This window comes from Pseudophryne corroboree, chromosome 1, assembly GCF_028390025.1.
Source record: "Pseudophryne corroboree isolate aPseCor3 chromosome 1, aPseCor3.hap2, whole genome shotgun sequence".
Taxonomy (NCBI): Eukaryota; Metazoa; Chordata; class Amphibia; order Anura; family Myobatrachidae; genus Pseudophryne; species Pseudophryne corroboree.
The window spans coordinates 823,669,062-823,685,798 of record NC_086444.1 but is presented as its reverse complement, the minus strand read 5'-3'; the positions used below and the strand labels follow the sequence as shown (position 1 = coordinate 823,685,798).

At 46.5% G+C, this 16,737-nt stretch overlaps 1 protein-coding gene across 1 annotated transcript in view; it reads right to left on the bottom strand.

Annotated features, from left to right (window-relative positions):
* Positions 1-325: 325 nt before the first annotated feature.
* Positions 326-16,737, bottom strand: part of CNOT6L (CCR4-NOT transcription complex subunit 6 like) — a 259,770-nt gene continuing 243,358 nt past the window's right edge. The window contains exons 9-12 of the mRNA XM_063919607.1: positions 15,364-15,515; positions 2,895-3,122; positions 2,450-2,652; positions 326-1,772 (exon numbers count right to left, since the gene is read on the bottom strand). Of these exons, the coding sequence (XP_063775677.1) occupies positions 1,560-1,772; positions 2,450-2,652; positions 2,895-3,122; positions 15,364-15,515 (796 nt within the window). The 3' untranslated portion in view covers positions 326-1,559. The remainder of the gene's footprint in view (positions 1,773-2,449; positions 2,653-2,894; positions 3,123-15,363; positions 15,516-16,737) is intronic.

Genomic DNA, 16,737 nt, shown 5'->3' with positions numbered 1-16,737 from the left:
AAAAAAAATCACAGCAAGACTGTTTAACCCCTTCATAGCCAGGTGTCAGAAAAAAATAATAATAATCTTTGAAAACCTCCTTGTTGGGAATTTTAGTATGGGAAATACATATGGATTGTTAAAACTCATCATGCAGGGGTGTGGAGTGGGGGATGGGAGAAGAGAGTGTATCTTACTTGAAAATGTAACATGTGCCAGGTTTCTAAAGAAAATGGAAAAAAATTGGATAATTTGCCATTCAGAGCAAAGAAACCCCATTGTAAAGATGTGACTCACCCAGCACCCACACCACCTGCTCCCCCCCCCCCCCCCCTCCCCCCTCCAAATCTGGAGACAGAGGTGATGGATGAAAATAGAAGATATCTGTATTTACAGAAAGCTTGCCTGCAGTACCCATGCATGGTGTGTGGTCTGTGCTCACCCATTAAGATTGGTCATTTTACAGAACTAAGAAAATGTGTGTTGACATTAACTCTTCAACCTGCTGGCTGTGAAGAGAATACAAGACATTTAGGACTGTTGAGGCCAAAATGATGTAGAAGTTGTGGCGGTGGAACTGAAAGCTTAATAAGGAATAAAAATCTGTAATCAGAAGTAAATGACATCTTTGGTTACAAGTTAGACTGTCAAGCTTTTCTTTGGCCTCAATACAAAGACCACTAGCAATTTCAATACCTCCACCTTCTAGACAGTTTCCAGGGTTTTATTGCAAGTTACACTAACAAACATCCTATCAAATAGGAAGAAAAGAAAGAAAAGAAAAAAAGGGAGGAGAAGACTGCCAATAGTGGTGGAGTATTTATAGACTGGACTCTAAGTTCAATAGAAAAATCTATATTTTCTAGGCTACCACTGGTTCGGTTGAGGGTAAAAAGTATGATACACATAACTGGGTGCCTGACAAACCCACATAAAACTTAATAGTTCTCTTCATAGTCAGTGGAGATGAGGAGTCACTGTTTTACAAGCCAAAAGAAAGTGATGGAAAAAAATACATTTGATCTAGACTTTTAAATCATCTTTCCCCTAAATACATTCATGGAGAAAGGGGGAAGAAAAGAAAAAACTCAAAAAAGCTAATTTGTGCTTGACATTAAGAAAAGCTAACATAGCCTTGGTGGAGTAAAACAGGTGTAAAAATTTCCTTCACAGTTTGTAAATCATTTTTTTCTTGGGCAAAATAGAGAATGGGTGCGATTACTTTTGCTACTCATAAGAAAAAGGGAAATGCAATATGATTGGGTGTGTAAGTACAACTGGTATGTAGCCGTCGTCAATTGCTGATGGTAACTTGTTTCTAGGAACAAAAAAAAAGTGGGCAGGTAGCAAATAAAATATTTAGCATGTTTAAAACAAAAAAACACAGTTGGGAGGAGGACAGATTTTGTACCAGCCCTAATGCCAAATATTGCCTCCCTGCAATAAAAACGCAGAACCACGGCTTTTACAAAAGGGAAGGAGCCGTGAAAAAGCAGCTTAAGGTTGGCTATAACTTCACTCCTACAGACTCTTACAGCTGTACAGGTCCATGAAAACAAGTGCCCAGCCAACAGCCAGCACTACCTCCTGCTTGGCAAGTGTACCCCATTGATGAGAGGCAAAAGTGGAGGGTGGAGTTCCAGCTGCGTTAACAGTGAGAAGTGGTCAGAAGGGATATGGGGGTGGGGGCAGCCACTGATGTTGTTCTCCGCCATCCATTGAGGATCTAAAGGCCCAAGGACGCCAAGAACGTTCATGTGAGTCTTGGAATAGAAGATGTAATCAATAACACCCTAGAAGATAAAACCAGTTACAGGAAGAAAATTAGTCTGTTGTCCCACTCTAAACACAAGTGGCTTACCACAATTTAAAAACCTCAACATAATCATTATAAACAAAAGAAGCCAAAAAAGCTGTACCATGAATATCAAACTTGTTACTACTGAACAAAGTGTATGGGCTGTCACGCACTGTTGATCTGAAGTATACAGATGCAGTGTGGGACACTTAAAATAGTGAAGGCTGTGAATTTCAGGTGTGCAGTTTTAAATTAAAAAGTATATTAGAAACTGTAAATACACATACTAGAAAAGTATTTAACATTGCAGTATTTAGCACAATTTGGTTCACTTTTGGAGGTTTTCCAATTACCCACAGTCGTTGACCGCAGCCAATTGTTTCGCTAGGGGCTATCAAATTAACCCCAATACCGCCACATATCTGTTATTATGCAGTGTGCCTGAAAAGCAGTGATAACACATGGGATCGGGATCGTGAGATTAGGTCGTTTTTATCAGCCTAAAACAATCTTGTGACAAGATTGTAACAGACAGACAATTACCTGTAAAACAATTAAGACAGATTTCTAGTAAATCCAATTCCATTTAACTGCAATGAACATAGGCTCAAAGGCCCTAGTCCAGGTTTCCATACCATTTGCATCACCCTTAACATATAAGTTACGACTTACTTTGAAGTCAAAGGTGTAATTCGTGTAAGGCATCAAGTTGTTTTCATAGGCACTCCTCAGCTGGAAGCCGTGTGTGATTCTTCCATCCGGGGTGCCGTTCTTTCCATTGCAGCTGAAGTTAGTGAGACACTCATTGTATCGAAGCTCCTTGAAATCCTTGTGGTTGTCGGCTACTCCTCCATTTGTCAAATACTCAACCACACCTGATATAAACAAATTACAACATGATTATGAAGAAGTGGGCTTTACACGTGACGCTTGGGTGGGAGAGAGGGCCCACACCTTCAAAATAGGTAGTGCCACTCCTTACAGACTTTGTATAATCAAAGGTGGAGGATTGTCTTTTTGCAATAGTTCACAAATATAGGCAAGTAAATAAAAATGTAGGGAAAAAACAAACAATGTAGACTGGTATTGTCCAGCCAAGAGTCACTACATATTTTACCTGAATCAGGCAAGGAGTTCAGATCAGCACACAATACAAATGGGATGGAATTTGGATCAGGGGCAGGGCTGCCAGGTCGGCTTGCAGCCTTTTCTATAATGCTTTTCAGTTCAGAGACAAACATCATAGTTTGGATTAGCTTGACATCAGAGTACTCTGGGTCCCAATGCATGTGGGCATTTGCTACAATGAGCAGCTGCTTGTCTGCTGAATGATGGGGCTTCATGCCTGAATAGAAACATGATAAATTATTGAATGTTAAACATTGTAGAATAGACATTTAAAGACCTAAAACATTGTGCAGCACTGTAATGTAGGGATGTAAAGTAAATTTGATTACATAATACAGTAAATCGCCCTTTCACACAGAAAGGCCAATTTCCGAGTGAAGAAAATCTACCCAGTAATTTGCCAATAAACACGGGCCCTTTTCCTGTGTTAAAAGGTCAACCCGGGTTGAAATTCCGGGGACTTCGACCCATGAATTTACCAGAGTTGGAGACCTGGGAATCTCGACACGCAAATTACCGGGTAGAAATTCTTAATCTGGTAATTTGCTTGTCTGTGTAAAAGGGGGCCAGGTAGGGACTGACAAAATTACCCAGCACTGAAATGCCAGGTAAAAGCCGCATAATTCAGACATTTCTGTCTAAAAAGTGTATAAGATGATTGTTCAGGGTATAGGCTACACAGAACCTCAATGAAAATAGGAAAACCAATAAAAAAAAGTAGCAGTGCACAAATTAAAGGATACAAATTTATTATAAACACAAGAGTTGTAAGTTTAGTAAATGTGTGAAACGTAACAATTAGAATGAATAAAAAATAAATAAATAAGATTTTAAACCTATCGGTAAATCTTTTTCTCCTAGTCCGTAGAGGATGCTCTGGGACTCTGTAAGGACCATGGGGTATAGACGGGCTCCGCAGGAGACATGGGCACTTTAAGACCTTTAATGGGCGTGAACTGGCTCCTCCCTCTATGCCCCTCCTCCAGACTCCAGTTATAGGAACTGTGCCCAGAGGAGACTGACATTTCGAGGAAAAGGATTTTGTTAATCAAGGGTGAGACACATACCAGCTCACACCACAAACACACCGTACAACATGGTATATAAGTAAACCAGTTAATAGTATGAGCAACAGCCTGATTTCAACAGTAACACAACCTGTGTGTAATCTTATCAATAACTATGTACAATTATTGCAGATTTCAGTCCGCACTGGAACGGGCGCCCAGCATCCTCTACGGACTTGGAGAAAAAGGATTTACCGGTAGGTTTAAAATCTTATTTTCTCTTACGTCCTAGAGGATGCTGGGGACTCTGTAAGGACCATGGGGTTTATACCAAAGCTCCAGACTAGGCGGGAGAGTGCGGATGACTGCAGCACCGATTTAGCAAACATGAGGTCCTCATCAGCCAGGGTATCAAACTTATAGAATTTTGCAAAAGTGTTTGAACCCGACCAAGTAGCCGCTCGGCAAAGCTGTAACGCCGAGACACCTCGGGCAGCCGCCCAAGAAGAACCCACCTTCCTAGTGGAATGGGCCTTAACCGATTTTGGTAACTGCAATCCAGCCGTAGAATGAGCCTGCTGAATCGTGTTACAGATCCAGCGTGCAATAGTCTGCTTGGAAGCAGGCGCGCCAATCTTGTTGGCCGCATACAGGACAAACAGTGCCTCTGTTTTCCTAATACGAGCCGTTCTGGCTATATAGATTTTTAAAACCCTGACCACATCAAGGGACTTGGAGTGCTCCAAGACATCCGTAGCCACCGGCACCACAATAGGTTGGTTCATGTGAAACAACGAAACCACCTTGGGTAGAAATTGAGGACGAGTTCTCAATTCCGCTCTATCTACATGGAAAATCAGATAGGTGCTCTTGTGAGACAAAGCCGCCAATTCGGATACCCGCCTTGCCGAAGCAAAGGCCAATAACATGACCACTTTCCAAATGAGAAATTTCAAGTGAACAGTTTGAAGAGGTTCAAACCAATGTGATTTAAGGAACTGTAACACCACGTTAAGGTCCCACGGTGCCACTGGGGGCACAAAAGGAGGTTGGATGTGTAGTACTCCCTTCACAAATGTCTGCACTTCTGGAAGAGAAGCCAATTCCTTCTGAAAGAATATTGATAAGGCCGAAATCTGAACCTTAATGGAGCCTAACTTCAGGCCCATATCCACTCCTGTCTGTAGAAAATGGAGAAAACGACCCAGCTGGAAATCCTCCGTAGGAGCATTCTTGGATTCACACCAAGACACATACTTCCTTCAGATACGGTGATAGTGCTTCGCCGTTACATCCTTCCTAACTTTAAATAGAGTAGGGATGACTTCCCCTGGAATACCTTTCCTAGCTAGGATCTGGTGTTCAACTGCCATGCCGTCAAATGTAATCGCGGTGAGTCCTGGAACACACACGGCTCCTGTTGTAACAGGTCCTCTCTGAGAGGAAGAGGCCAAGGATCTTCCATGAGCATTTCCCGAAGATCTGGATACCAGGCCCTTCGAGGCCAATCTGGCACAATGAGTATCGTCTGAACTTTTGTTCTTCTTATGATTCTCAATATTTTTGAGATGAGTGGAAGCGGAGGGAACACATACACCGCCTGATACACCCATGGTGTTACCAGCGTGTCCACCGCTATAGCCTGAGGGTCCCTTGACCTTGAACAATACGTCCGAAGCTTCTTGTTGAGGCGTGACGCCATCCTGTCTATTTGAGGGAGTCCCCAGCAACTTGTCACTTCTGCAAAGACCTCTTGATGAAGTCCCCACTCTCCTGGATGGAGATCGTGTCTGCTGAGGAAGTCTGATTCCCAGTTGTCCACTCCCGGAATGAATACTGCTGACAGGGCGCTCACGTAATTTTCCGCCCAGCGAAGAATCCTGGTGGCCTATGCCATTGCTGCTCTGCTCCTTGTTCCGCCTTGTCGGTTTACATGCGCCACGGCTGTGACGTTGTCTGACTGGATCAGAACCGGTAGGTTGCGAAGAAGGTGCTCCGCCTGTCTCAGGCCGTTGAATATGGCCCTTAATTCCAGCACATTTATGTGCAGACAAGCCTCCTGGCTTGACCATATTCCCTGAAAGTTTATTCCCTGTGTGACCGCTCCCCATCCTCGGAGGCTCACGTCTGTGGTCGAGAACCCAATCCTGAATTACGAACCTGCGACCCTCTAGAAGGTGAGCCCCCTGGAGCCACCACAGGAGAGAGACCCTGGCCCTGGGGGACAGGCATATCAACCGATGTTTTTGGAGATGGGACCCTGACCACTTGTTCAGTATGTCCCACTGAAAAGCTCTTGCATGAAACCTGCCAAACGGAATGGCCTCGTAGGCCGCCACCATCTTTCCCAACACTCAAGTGCATTGATGAATCGATACTCTTTTTGGTTTTAGCAGAGCCTTGACCATGTTCTGGATATCCTGAGCTTTTTCCACTGGAAGAAAAACCCTCTGTCTTTCTGTATCCAGAATCATGCCCAAGAACGACAGCAGAGTTGTTGGAACCAACTGCGACTTTTGCAAATTTAGAAGCCAGCCGTGTTGTCGTAGCACCTTCAGAGAGAGCTCCACATTTTTCAATAATTGTTCTCTTGATCTCGCTTTTATCAGGAGATCGTCCAAGTACGGTATAATTGTGACACCCTGCTTGCGCAGGAGCACCATCATTTCTGCCATTACCTTGGTGAAAATTCTCAGGGCCGTGGAAAGCCCAAACGGCAACGTCTGAAATTGGTAATGACAATCCTGCACAGCGAATCTCAGGAATGTCTGATGAGGAGGGTATATGGGGACATGAAGGTATGCATCCTTAATGTCCAGTGAGACCATAAACTCCCCCCCGTCCAGACTGGAGATCACCGCTCGGAGAGATTTCATCTTGAATTTGAATCTCCTCAAATACAGGTTTAGGGATTTTAGGTTTAGAATCAGTCTGACCGAGCCGTCCGGCTTCAGGGCCACAAATAGAGTTGAATAAAACCCCTTCCCCGGTTGTAACCGGGGAACCATGATAACCACTTTTGCCGCTGCAACTATTGTTCTCTCTGGGAGAGAAGCTGGTAAGGCAGATTTGAAAAATCGGTGTGGAGGCACGTCTTCGAACTCCAGTTTGTACCCTTGGGTCACAATTCCTAGCACCCAAGGATCCAGGTCCGACTGAACCCAGACCTGGCTGAAGAGCCGAAGACATGCCCCCACCGGTGCGGACTCCCGCAGGGGAGCCCCAGCGTCATGCGGTGGATTTGGCAGAAGCCGGAGAGGACTTTTGCTCCTGGGAACTAGCTGTAGCTGGTGTTCTTTTCCCTCTTCCTCTACCTCTGGCGAGGAAAGACGATCCACGCCCCTTTCTGAATTTATGAGACCGAAAGGACTGCATCTGGTACGGAGGCGTTTTCTTTTGCTGTGGGGGAACAAAAGGCAAAAAAGAAGACTTACCCGCGGTAGCTGTGGAAACCAGGTCCGCGAGGCCATCCCCAAACACCACTTCACCTTTGTAAGGCAGCGCCTCCATAAGTCTCTTAGAGTCAGCATCACCAGTCCATTGACGGGTCCACAGCGACCTAGTAGCTGAAATTGCCATTGCATTGGCCCTTGATCCCAAGAGGCCAATATCCCTCGCAGCCTCCCTTAGGTATAACGCTGCGTCTTTTATGTGACCCAAAGTTAACAGAACAGTATCCCTGTCGAGGGTGTCCATGTCAGATGACAAGTTATCTGCCCAAGCTGCAATAGCGCTACTCACCCATGCCGACACAACTGCCGGTCTGAGGAGGGCTCCCGTAGTCGCATAAATTGATTTTAAAGTGGTTTCCTGCTTGCGGTCTGCAGGATCCTTTAGTGTCGCCGTGTCCGGGGACGGTAGGGCCACTTTTTTGGATAACCGTGTCAAGGCTTTATCCACCTAGGGAGAGGATGTCCTGCGAGGGGAAAGGAAACGCCATAATAATTCTCTTGGGAACCTGCAGCCTCTTGTCGAGTTTCCCAAGCCTTTTCAAATAGAGCGTTCAGTTCATGAGATTGGGGAAACGTTACCTCACGTTTCTTCTCTTTAAAACATACAGACCCTTGTGTCAGGGACAGAAGGGTCCTCTGTGATATGTAATACATCCCTTATTGCTACAATCATGTACTGAATACTCTTGGCCACCTGTGGGTGTAATCTCGCCTCATCATAGTCGACACTGGAGTCGGAATCCGTGTCTGCTATCTGGGTAAAGGGACGTTTCTGTGACCCTGATGGGTTCTGAGACACAGCAATATCCATGGATTGACTCCCTGCTTGGTTCTGAGACTCAGCTTTGTCCAATCTTTTATGCAATAAAGCCACACTTGCATTCAAAACAGTCCACATGTCTACCCAATCAGCAGTCGGCGGTGCCGACGCAGTCACTATCACATTTTGCTCCTCTTCCTCCCTCGAATAGCCTTCCGCCTCAGACATGTCGACACACACGTACTGACCCCCCCAACACACGCTGAATTATAGGGGACAGACCCACAAGGAGGTCCTTCGGAGAGACAGAGAGGAAGTTTGCCAGCTCACACCCAACGCCGCCACAGTCTGAAATATAACAATACCCCAGACCCATATAGCGCATATCTCTATCTCTATCTCTCTCTCTATCTATCTAGCTATATCTATCTAGCAAATCAGCACCAAAATTTGTGTACCCCCCCTCGTTTTGCACCCTGTTACTTGTAGATATCAGGGCAGGGTCCGGGAGCAGCGTCTCTGCAGCCAAGCTGTGGAGAAAAATGGCGCTGGTTAGAGCTGAGGGACGAAGCACCGCCCCCTCGATGGCAGGCTTCGGTCCCGCTAATATTTATACTGGCGGGGGTTTTAAATACCCTGCAATGCAGTGCATATAGCTTGCCAGTCGTTTTTAGGAGGTAAACTTTGCTGCCCACAGCCCCCCCCCCTGCGCCCTGCACCCTTTGCAGTGCCTCGTGTGTGTGTGCGGGAGCAAAGGCGCACAGCGCGACCGCTGCGTCGTACCTTCCGAAGCTCTGATGTCTTCTGCCGCCTGTGAAGTCTTCTTTCTTCCTATACTCACCTGGCTTCTATCTTCCGGCTCTGTGAGGAGGATGGCGGCGCAGCTCCGGGAACGAACAGCTAGACGACACCAGTGTTCAGACCCTCTGGAGCTAATGGTGTCCAGTAGCCTAAGAAGCAATGCCCATCAGTCCAGGAAAGTGGGTCTGCTTCTCTCCCCTCAGTCCCACGAAGCAGGGAGTCTTGCCAGCAGTGCTCCCTGAACATAAAAAACCTAACAAAGTCTATTTTCTAGAGAAACTCGGTAGAGCTCCCCTAGTGTGTGGCCAGTCTCCTCTGGGCACAGGATCTAACTGGAGTCTGGAGGAGGGGCATAGAGGGAGGAGCCAGTTCATGCCCATTAAAGGTCTTAAAGTGCCCATGTCTACTGCAGAGCCCGTCTATACCCCATGGTCCTTACGAAGTCCCCAGCATCCTCTAGGACGTAAGAGGGGGGGGGGGGGGGGGGGGAGAATGCAAAAAGGCTGCTCATGAAAGGACATGATCTTTTTGATTATGGACTCACAGTATTCTTAGGACTAGATCCTTTGGTATTTCAGATCAGCTGCACTTGTGACCATAGTTTACCTTTTTTTTTTTATTACATAAAAAAATAAAATCAATAAATAAATAAAAAAACACCACCCATATACACCAATACACTAGCTGGCTACCTTTCGGTGGCTGGGTTGGGGTACTTTGGAGCAGTGACACTGTTCACTGGCAGCAATTGTGATGTTTAACAATATCAGAAAATAAGAATTTACTCACCGGTAATTCTATTTCTCGTAGTCCGTAGTGGATGCTGGGAACTCCGTAAGGACCATGGGGAATAGACGGGCTCCGCAGGAGACTGGGCACTCTTAAAAGAAAGATTAGGTACTATATCTGGTGTGCACTGGCTCCTCTCTCTATGCCCCTCCTCCAGACCTCAGTTAGGGAAACTGTGCCCGGAAGAGCTGACATTACCAGGAAAAGATTTGGAATCCAGGGTAAGACTCATACCAGCCACACCAATCACACTGTACAACTCGTGATAACCATACCCAGTTAACAGTATGAACAACTGAGCCTCAGTAACAGATGGCTCATAACAATAACCCTTTAGTTAAGCAATAACTATATACATGTATTGCAGAGAGTCCGCACTTGGGACGGGCGCCCAGCATCCACTACAGACTACGAGAAATAGAATTACCGGTGAGTAAATTCTTATTTTCTCTGACGTCCTAGTGGATGCTGGGAACTCCGTAAGGACCATGGGGATTATACCAAAGCTCCCAAACGGGCGGGAGAGTGAGGATGACTCTGCAGCACCGAATGAGCAAAGGCAAGGTCCTCCTCAGCCAGGGTATCAAACTTGTAGAACTTAGCAAATGTGTTTGAACCCGACCAAGTAGCAGCTCGGCAAAGCTGTAAAGCCGAGACCCCTCGGGCAGCCACCCAAGAAGAGCCCACCTTCCTTGTGGAATGGGCTTTTACTGATTTAGGATGCGGCAATCCTGCCGCAGAATGAGCTTGCTGAATCGTGCTACAGATCCAGCGCGCAATAGTTTGCTTTGAAGCAGGAGCACCCAGCTTGTTGGGCGCATGCAGGATAAACAGCGAGTCAGTTTTCCTGACTCCAGCCGTCCTGGCTATATATATTTTCAAAGCCCTGACTACATCTAGTAACTTGGAGTCCTCCAAGTCCCTAGTAGCCGCAGGCACAACAATAGGTTGGTTCAAATGAAACGCTGATATCACCTTAGGGAGAAATTGGGGACGAGTCCTCAATTCTGCCCTGTCCATATGGAAGATCAGATAAGGGCTTTTACACGACAAAGCCGCCAATTCTGACACACGCCTAGCCGAAGCTAAAGCCAATAGCATGACCACTTTCCACGTGAGATATTTTAGCTCCACGGTCTTAAGTGGCTCAAACCAGTGGGATTTCAGGAAATCCAACACAACGTTAAGATCCCAAGGTGCCACTGGAGGCACAAAAGGGGCCTGAATATGCAGCACTCCCTTATCAAACGTCTGAACTTCAGGCAGTGAAGCCAGTTCTTTTTGAAAGAAAATAGATAGGATCCATAAAGGTCCAGATTTCGGCCCTAATTTTAGGCCCATAGTCACTCCTGACTGTAGGAAGTGCAGGAATCGACCCAGCTGGAATTCTTCTGTAGGGGCCTTCCTGGCCTCACACCAAGCAACATATTTTCGCCATATACGGTGATAAGGTTGTGCGGTCACGTCTTTCCTAGCCTTTATCAGCGTAGGAATCACTTCATCCGGAATGCCCTTTTCCGTTAGGATCCGGCGTTCAACCGCCATGCCGTCAAAAGCAGCCGCGGTAAGTCTTGGAACAGACAGGGCCCCTGCTGTAACAGGTCCTGTCTGAGAGGCAGAGGCCATGGGTCCTCGGAGATCATTTCTTGTAGTTCTGGGTACCAAGTTCTTCTTGGCCAATCCGGAACGATGAGTATAGTTCTTACTCCTCTCTTTCTTATAATCCTCAGTACCGTGGGTATGAGAGGAAGAGGAGGGAACACATAAACCGACTGGTACACCCACGGTGTCACTAGTGCGTCCACAGCTATCGCCTGAGGGTCCCTTGACCTGGCGCAATATTTTTTTAGCTTTTTGTTGAGACGGGACGCCATCATGTCTACCTGTGGCCGTTCCCAACGATTTACAATCAGCGTGAAGACTTCTGGATGAAGTCCCCACTCTCCCGGGTGGAGGTCGTGCCTGCTGAGGAAGTCTGCTTCCCAGTTGTCCACTCCCGGAATGAACACTGCTGACAGTGCTAGCACGTGATTCTCCGCCCATCGGAGAATCCTTGTGGCTTCTGCCATCGCCATCCTGCTTCTTGTGCCGCCCTGTCGGTTTACATGGCGACCGCCGTGATGTTGTCTGACTGAATCAGCACCGGTTGGTTTTGAAGCAGGGGTTCTGCTTGACTCAGGGCGTTGTAAATGGCCCTTAGTTCCAGAATATTTATGTGAAGGGAAGTCTCCTGACTTGACCACAGTCCTTGGAAGTTCCTTCCCCGAGTGACTGCCCCCCAACCTCGGAGGCTTGCATCCGTCGTCACCAGGACCCAGTCCTGTATGCCGAATCTGCGGCCCTCGAGAAGATGAGCACTCTGCAGCCACCACACCTGCCGAAGGGAATTGCTTCGGAAGAAGCGACCATCTTTCCCAGGACTCGCGTGCAGTGATGCACCGACACCTGTTTTGGTTTCAGGAGGTCCCTGACCAGAGATGACAATTCCTGGGCCTTCTCCACCGGGAGAAACACCTTCTGTTCTGTGTCCAGAATCATGCCCAGGAAGAGCAGACGCGTCGCAGGAATCAGCTGCGACTTTGGGATATTCAGAATCCAGCCGTGCTGTTGCAGCACTTCCCGAGATAGTGCTGCGTTGACTAACAACTGCTCCTTGGATCTCGCCTTTATAAGGAGATCGTCCAAGTACGGGATAATTATAACTCCCTTCTTCCGAAGGAGTATCATCATTTCGGCCATTACCTTGGTAAATACCCTCGGTGCCGTGGACAGACCAAACGGCAACGTCTGGAATTGGTAATGACAGTCCTGTACCACAAACCTGAGGTACTCCTGGTGAGGTGGGTAAATGGGGACATGCAGATAAGCGTCCTTGATGTCCAGCGACACCATAAAACCCCCCTCTTCCAGGCTTGCAATAACCGCCCTGAGCGATTCCATTTTGAACTTGAACTTCCTTACATAAGTGTTCAAGGATTTCAAATTTAGAATGGGTCTCACCGAACCGTCTGGTTTCGGTACCACAAACATTGTGGAATAGTAACCCCGTCCCTGTTGAAGGAGGGGAACCTTGATTATCACCTGCTGAAGGTACAGCTTGTGAATAGCCACCAGCACTACCCTCCCTTTCCCTGGGAGCCGCTGGCAAGGCTGATTTGAGGTAACGGCGAGGGGGAGTCGCCTCGAACTCCAGCATGTATCCCTGAGATACCACTTGTAGAACCCAGAGATCCACCTGTGAGCGAACCCACTGGGTCGCTGAAGTTCCGGAGACGCGCCCCCACCGCACCTGGCTCCACCTGTGGAGCCCCAGCGTCATGCGGTGGACTTAGTGGAAGCAGGGGAGGATTTTTGTTCCTGGGAACTGGCTGTCTGGTGCAGCTTTTTCCCTCTACCCCTGCCTCTGGGCAGAAAGGATGCGCCTTTGACCCGCTTGCCTTTCTGAGGCCGAAAGGACTGTACTTGATAATACGGTGCTTTCTTAGGCTGTGAGGAAACCTGAGGTAAAAAAGTCGACTTCCCAGCTGTTGCTGTGGATACGAGGTCCGAGAGACCGTCCCCAAACAATTCCTCACCCTTATAAGGCAAAACCTCCATGTGCCTTTTAGAATCAGCATCACCTGTCCACTGCCGAGTCCATAATACTCTCCTGGCAGAAATGGCCATTGCATTAATTCTAGATGCCAGCCGGCAAATGTCCCTCTGTGCATCCCTCATATACAAGACAACGTCTTTTATATGCTCTATGGTTAGCAAAATAGCATCCCTGTCGAGGGTATCAATGTTGTCTGACAGGGTATCAGACCATGCTGCTGCGGCACTACACATCCATGCTGAAGCAATAGCAGGTCTCAGTATAGTACCCGAGTGTGTATATACAGACTTCAGGATAGCCTCCTGCTTTCTATCTGCAGGCTCCTTTAGGGCGGCCGTATCCTGAGACGGCAGTGCCACCCTTTTAGATAATCGTGTGAGCGCCTTGTCCACCCTAGGGGATGTCTCCCAGCGTAACCTATCCGTTGGCGGGAAAGGGTACGCCATCAGTAACCTCTTAGAAATCACTAGTTTCTTATCAGGGGAACACCACGCTTCCTCACACAATTCATTTAATTCATCAGATGGGGGGAAGTCACTGGCTGCTTTTTCTCCCCAAACATAATACCCTTTTTAGTGGTAACCAGGTTAATGTCAGAAATGTGCAACACATTTTTCATTGCCGTAATCATGCATCGGATGGCCCTTGTGGACTGTACATTTGTCTCATCCTCGTCTACACTGGAGTCAGACTCCGTGTCGACATCTGTGTCTGCCATCTGAGCTAGCGGGCGTTTTTGAGCCCCTGATGGCCTCTGAAACGCCTGGGCAGGCGCGGGCTGAGATGCCGGCTGTCCCAAGGCTGTTAGGTCATCAAACCTTTTATGTAAAGAGTTGACACTGTCGGTTAATGCCTTCCACATATCCATCCACTCCGGTGTCGGCCCCGTAGGGGGCGACATCACACTTATCGGCTCCTGCTCCGCCTCCACGTAGCCCTCCACATCGAACATGTCGACACAGCCGTACCGACACCGCACACACAAAGGGAATGCTCTGAGGACAGGACCCCACAAAGTCCTTTGGGGAGACAGAGAGAGAGTATGCCAGCACACACCACAGCGCTATATAACACAGGGATTTTCACTATACTGAGTGATTTTTCCCAATAGCTGCTTATTAAGACCAATTTGCGCCTAAATTTATGTGCCCCCCCTCTCTTTTTTATCCTTGTTGTACTGGATACTGCAGGGGAGAGCCTGGGGAGCGTCCTTCCAGCGGAGCTGTGAAGAGAATATGGCGCTGGCTGTGCTGAGGAAGATAGCCCCGCCCCTTCAGCGGTGGGCTTCTCCCGCTTTTTATAATGTTAATGGCGGGGGTTATTGCACATATACAGTGTTATACACTGTATTATGTGCTATTTGTGCCAAAAGGTAAACTAATTGCTGCCCAGGGCGCCCCAGAATCAACCCAGGATGTGTGCAGTGCGAACAGTTAAGCCGGGTCAAGGCAACCGGGCACCCGTTTTCTGCAGAGGTGGCGGCGGCACTTGGAAATCATCATCTCCAACGCCGACTCCTGTAGAGTCAGCAATATGTCGGGTCAGGCCACACGTCTGAAAGGGGTCTCATGCCGGGTCACACCAGTGTAGACATTCCTGGGTGCGATCCGGCTAGGCAAGTATGAAAGGTGTATTAGTGAAATCACTTATGCCCTTTAAAGCTATATGCTCGTGAGAATGTATTTCCCCGTGACACTCAAAAGGTTGTACAATTAGATGTGAATGGGTACATTTAGGTGAAACAATGGAAGACTCAAGTCTGCTGCGATTACCTTTTATTTCTATATTACAGGTGTTGGGAGAGGTGTTTTACCTCCTAATGACAGGTGCACCTTTAGTTTTCAGCATAAACACTGCTACAACATATCTGTGAACAGCACAATAGAAAAAAAATTCAGTAACCCAGAGCAGAAGGACCTTAAACAGGAAAGCTGCAGAACGACTAAAGCCACTTTCCCTAAAGGTAATCGGTCTTCTTATTTCTGTAGGGTTCAGTTTAGATAATTGATTTGCAGTGCAAAATGTGTAACAAGTGTGCATAATGTGATACTCACCTCCCCCAGGGAGATCTTTGTGGACCTCTAGCAAAACAGACACCCCGATGTTATCCTTTGTCATTACTCTGTTCAGCATGGCTTCTGACCCCTCAGAGTTAGCCATTGCTACCTGGTTGAATTCCACAGTATGCTTTGCCAAAATGGTAAATCTAATAAGTACACAACAGGATTATGACTATGAAGTATCAAATATATGTATAGAATACATTGAGACATAATTTTGTATACTCAGCGACACACTGAACGCCTTACACACACTACCATATACACGGGCACAGCAATATAATTAGAACATTATAAATACACTGGAAGAAATCAGATAAAACAAATAGGTGACAATTGTGCCAGACGTAAAATATGGTCCTTACACACTCAACCCTCCATGAAAAGTTCACTCAAATTGCACAGGATTCAAAAAGACTAGTTAGGCACAATGAACAGCTCACACACGTGCAGCCAAAAAGATACTAGACAGACTGTGTGGTATGTTCTGAGAAATATTCAGATGTGTAGATGAATAATGCCCCCCACCATGTGTTCTTCAGAAGAACATTTTAGAACTTCCAATAGTTTGAGGACAACATTTCCACAGTACTGTAGAAAAGCAACCATGTTCCTGTTCAGTACACAGGGACACAAAACTGATCAGAAGATAAAACACATCAGGCAGACTTCACCAATGTGCACATGTCGGAGCAAACCACCTAACTCATTTCCACGTTTAAATGTATATGCACCCCATATGTTATAACAGAACTCTTTCAAGAAGACGTATTCAAACGTGTCACATAGAATTATGCAGTCCAAAGTTTATTAGATTGGCAGGTTAGCTACACAATTTTTTTTTTTTTTTTATTGAGGGAACATTGTTACGACAGGAAAGATTCCAAGACCTAGAATGATTTTACACTTTAGTCTGGTGGATATCAGAATGTAGTCTACAGAATGTAGCATTGTAAGATTGATTCCCCTGATCCAGACCACATACTTTCATTATCTGCAAATCTGGGAATTTTAAAATTAAGAATTACCGAGAGATTGCCCATCGATGGCTGCTGATCAGCGTTGCCAGTCGGGTCAGGGAAAAGGAGTATATAGATATATGGGGCCTTAAAGTAAAAAACACAGCAATGCAGAGTCTGTATGCCTACGTCCAACACAGCAGCCAAATTAAGATAATGGAATCTACACTCATTTCACCATAGCACAAATTATATATATATATATATATATATATATATATATATATATATATATATATATATATATATATATATAAAATAAGATTTGACTTACTGGTAAATCTATTTCTCGTAGTCCGTAGTGGATGCTGGGGACTCCGTAAGGACCATGGGGAATAGACGGGCTCCG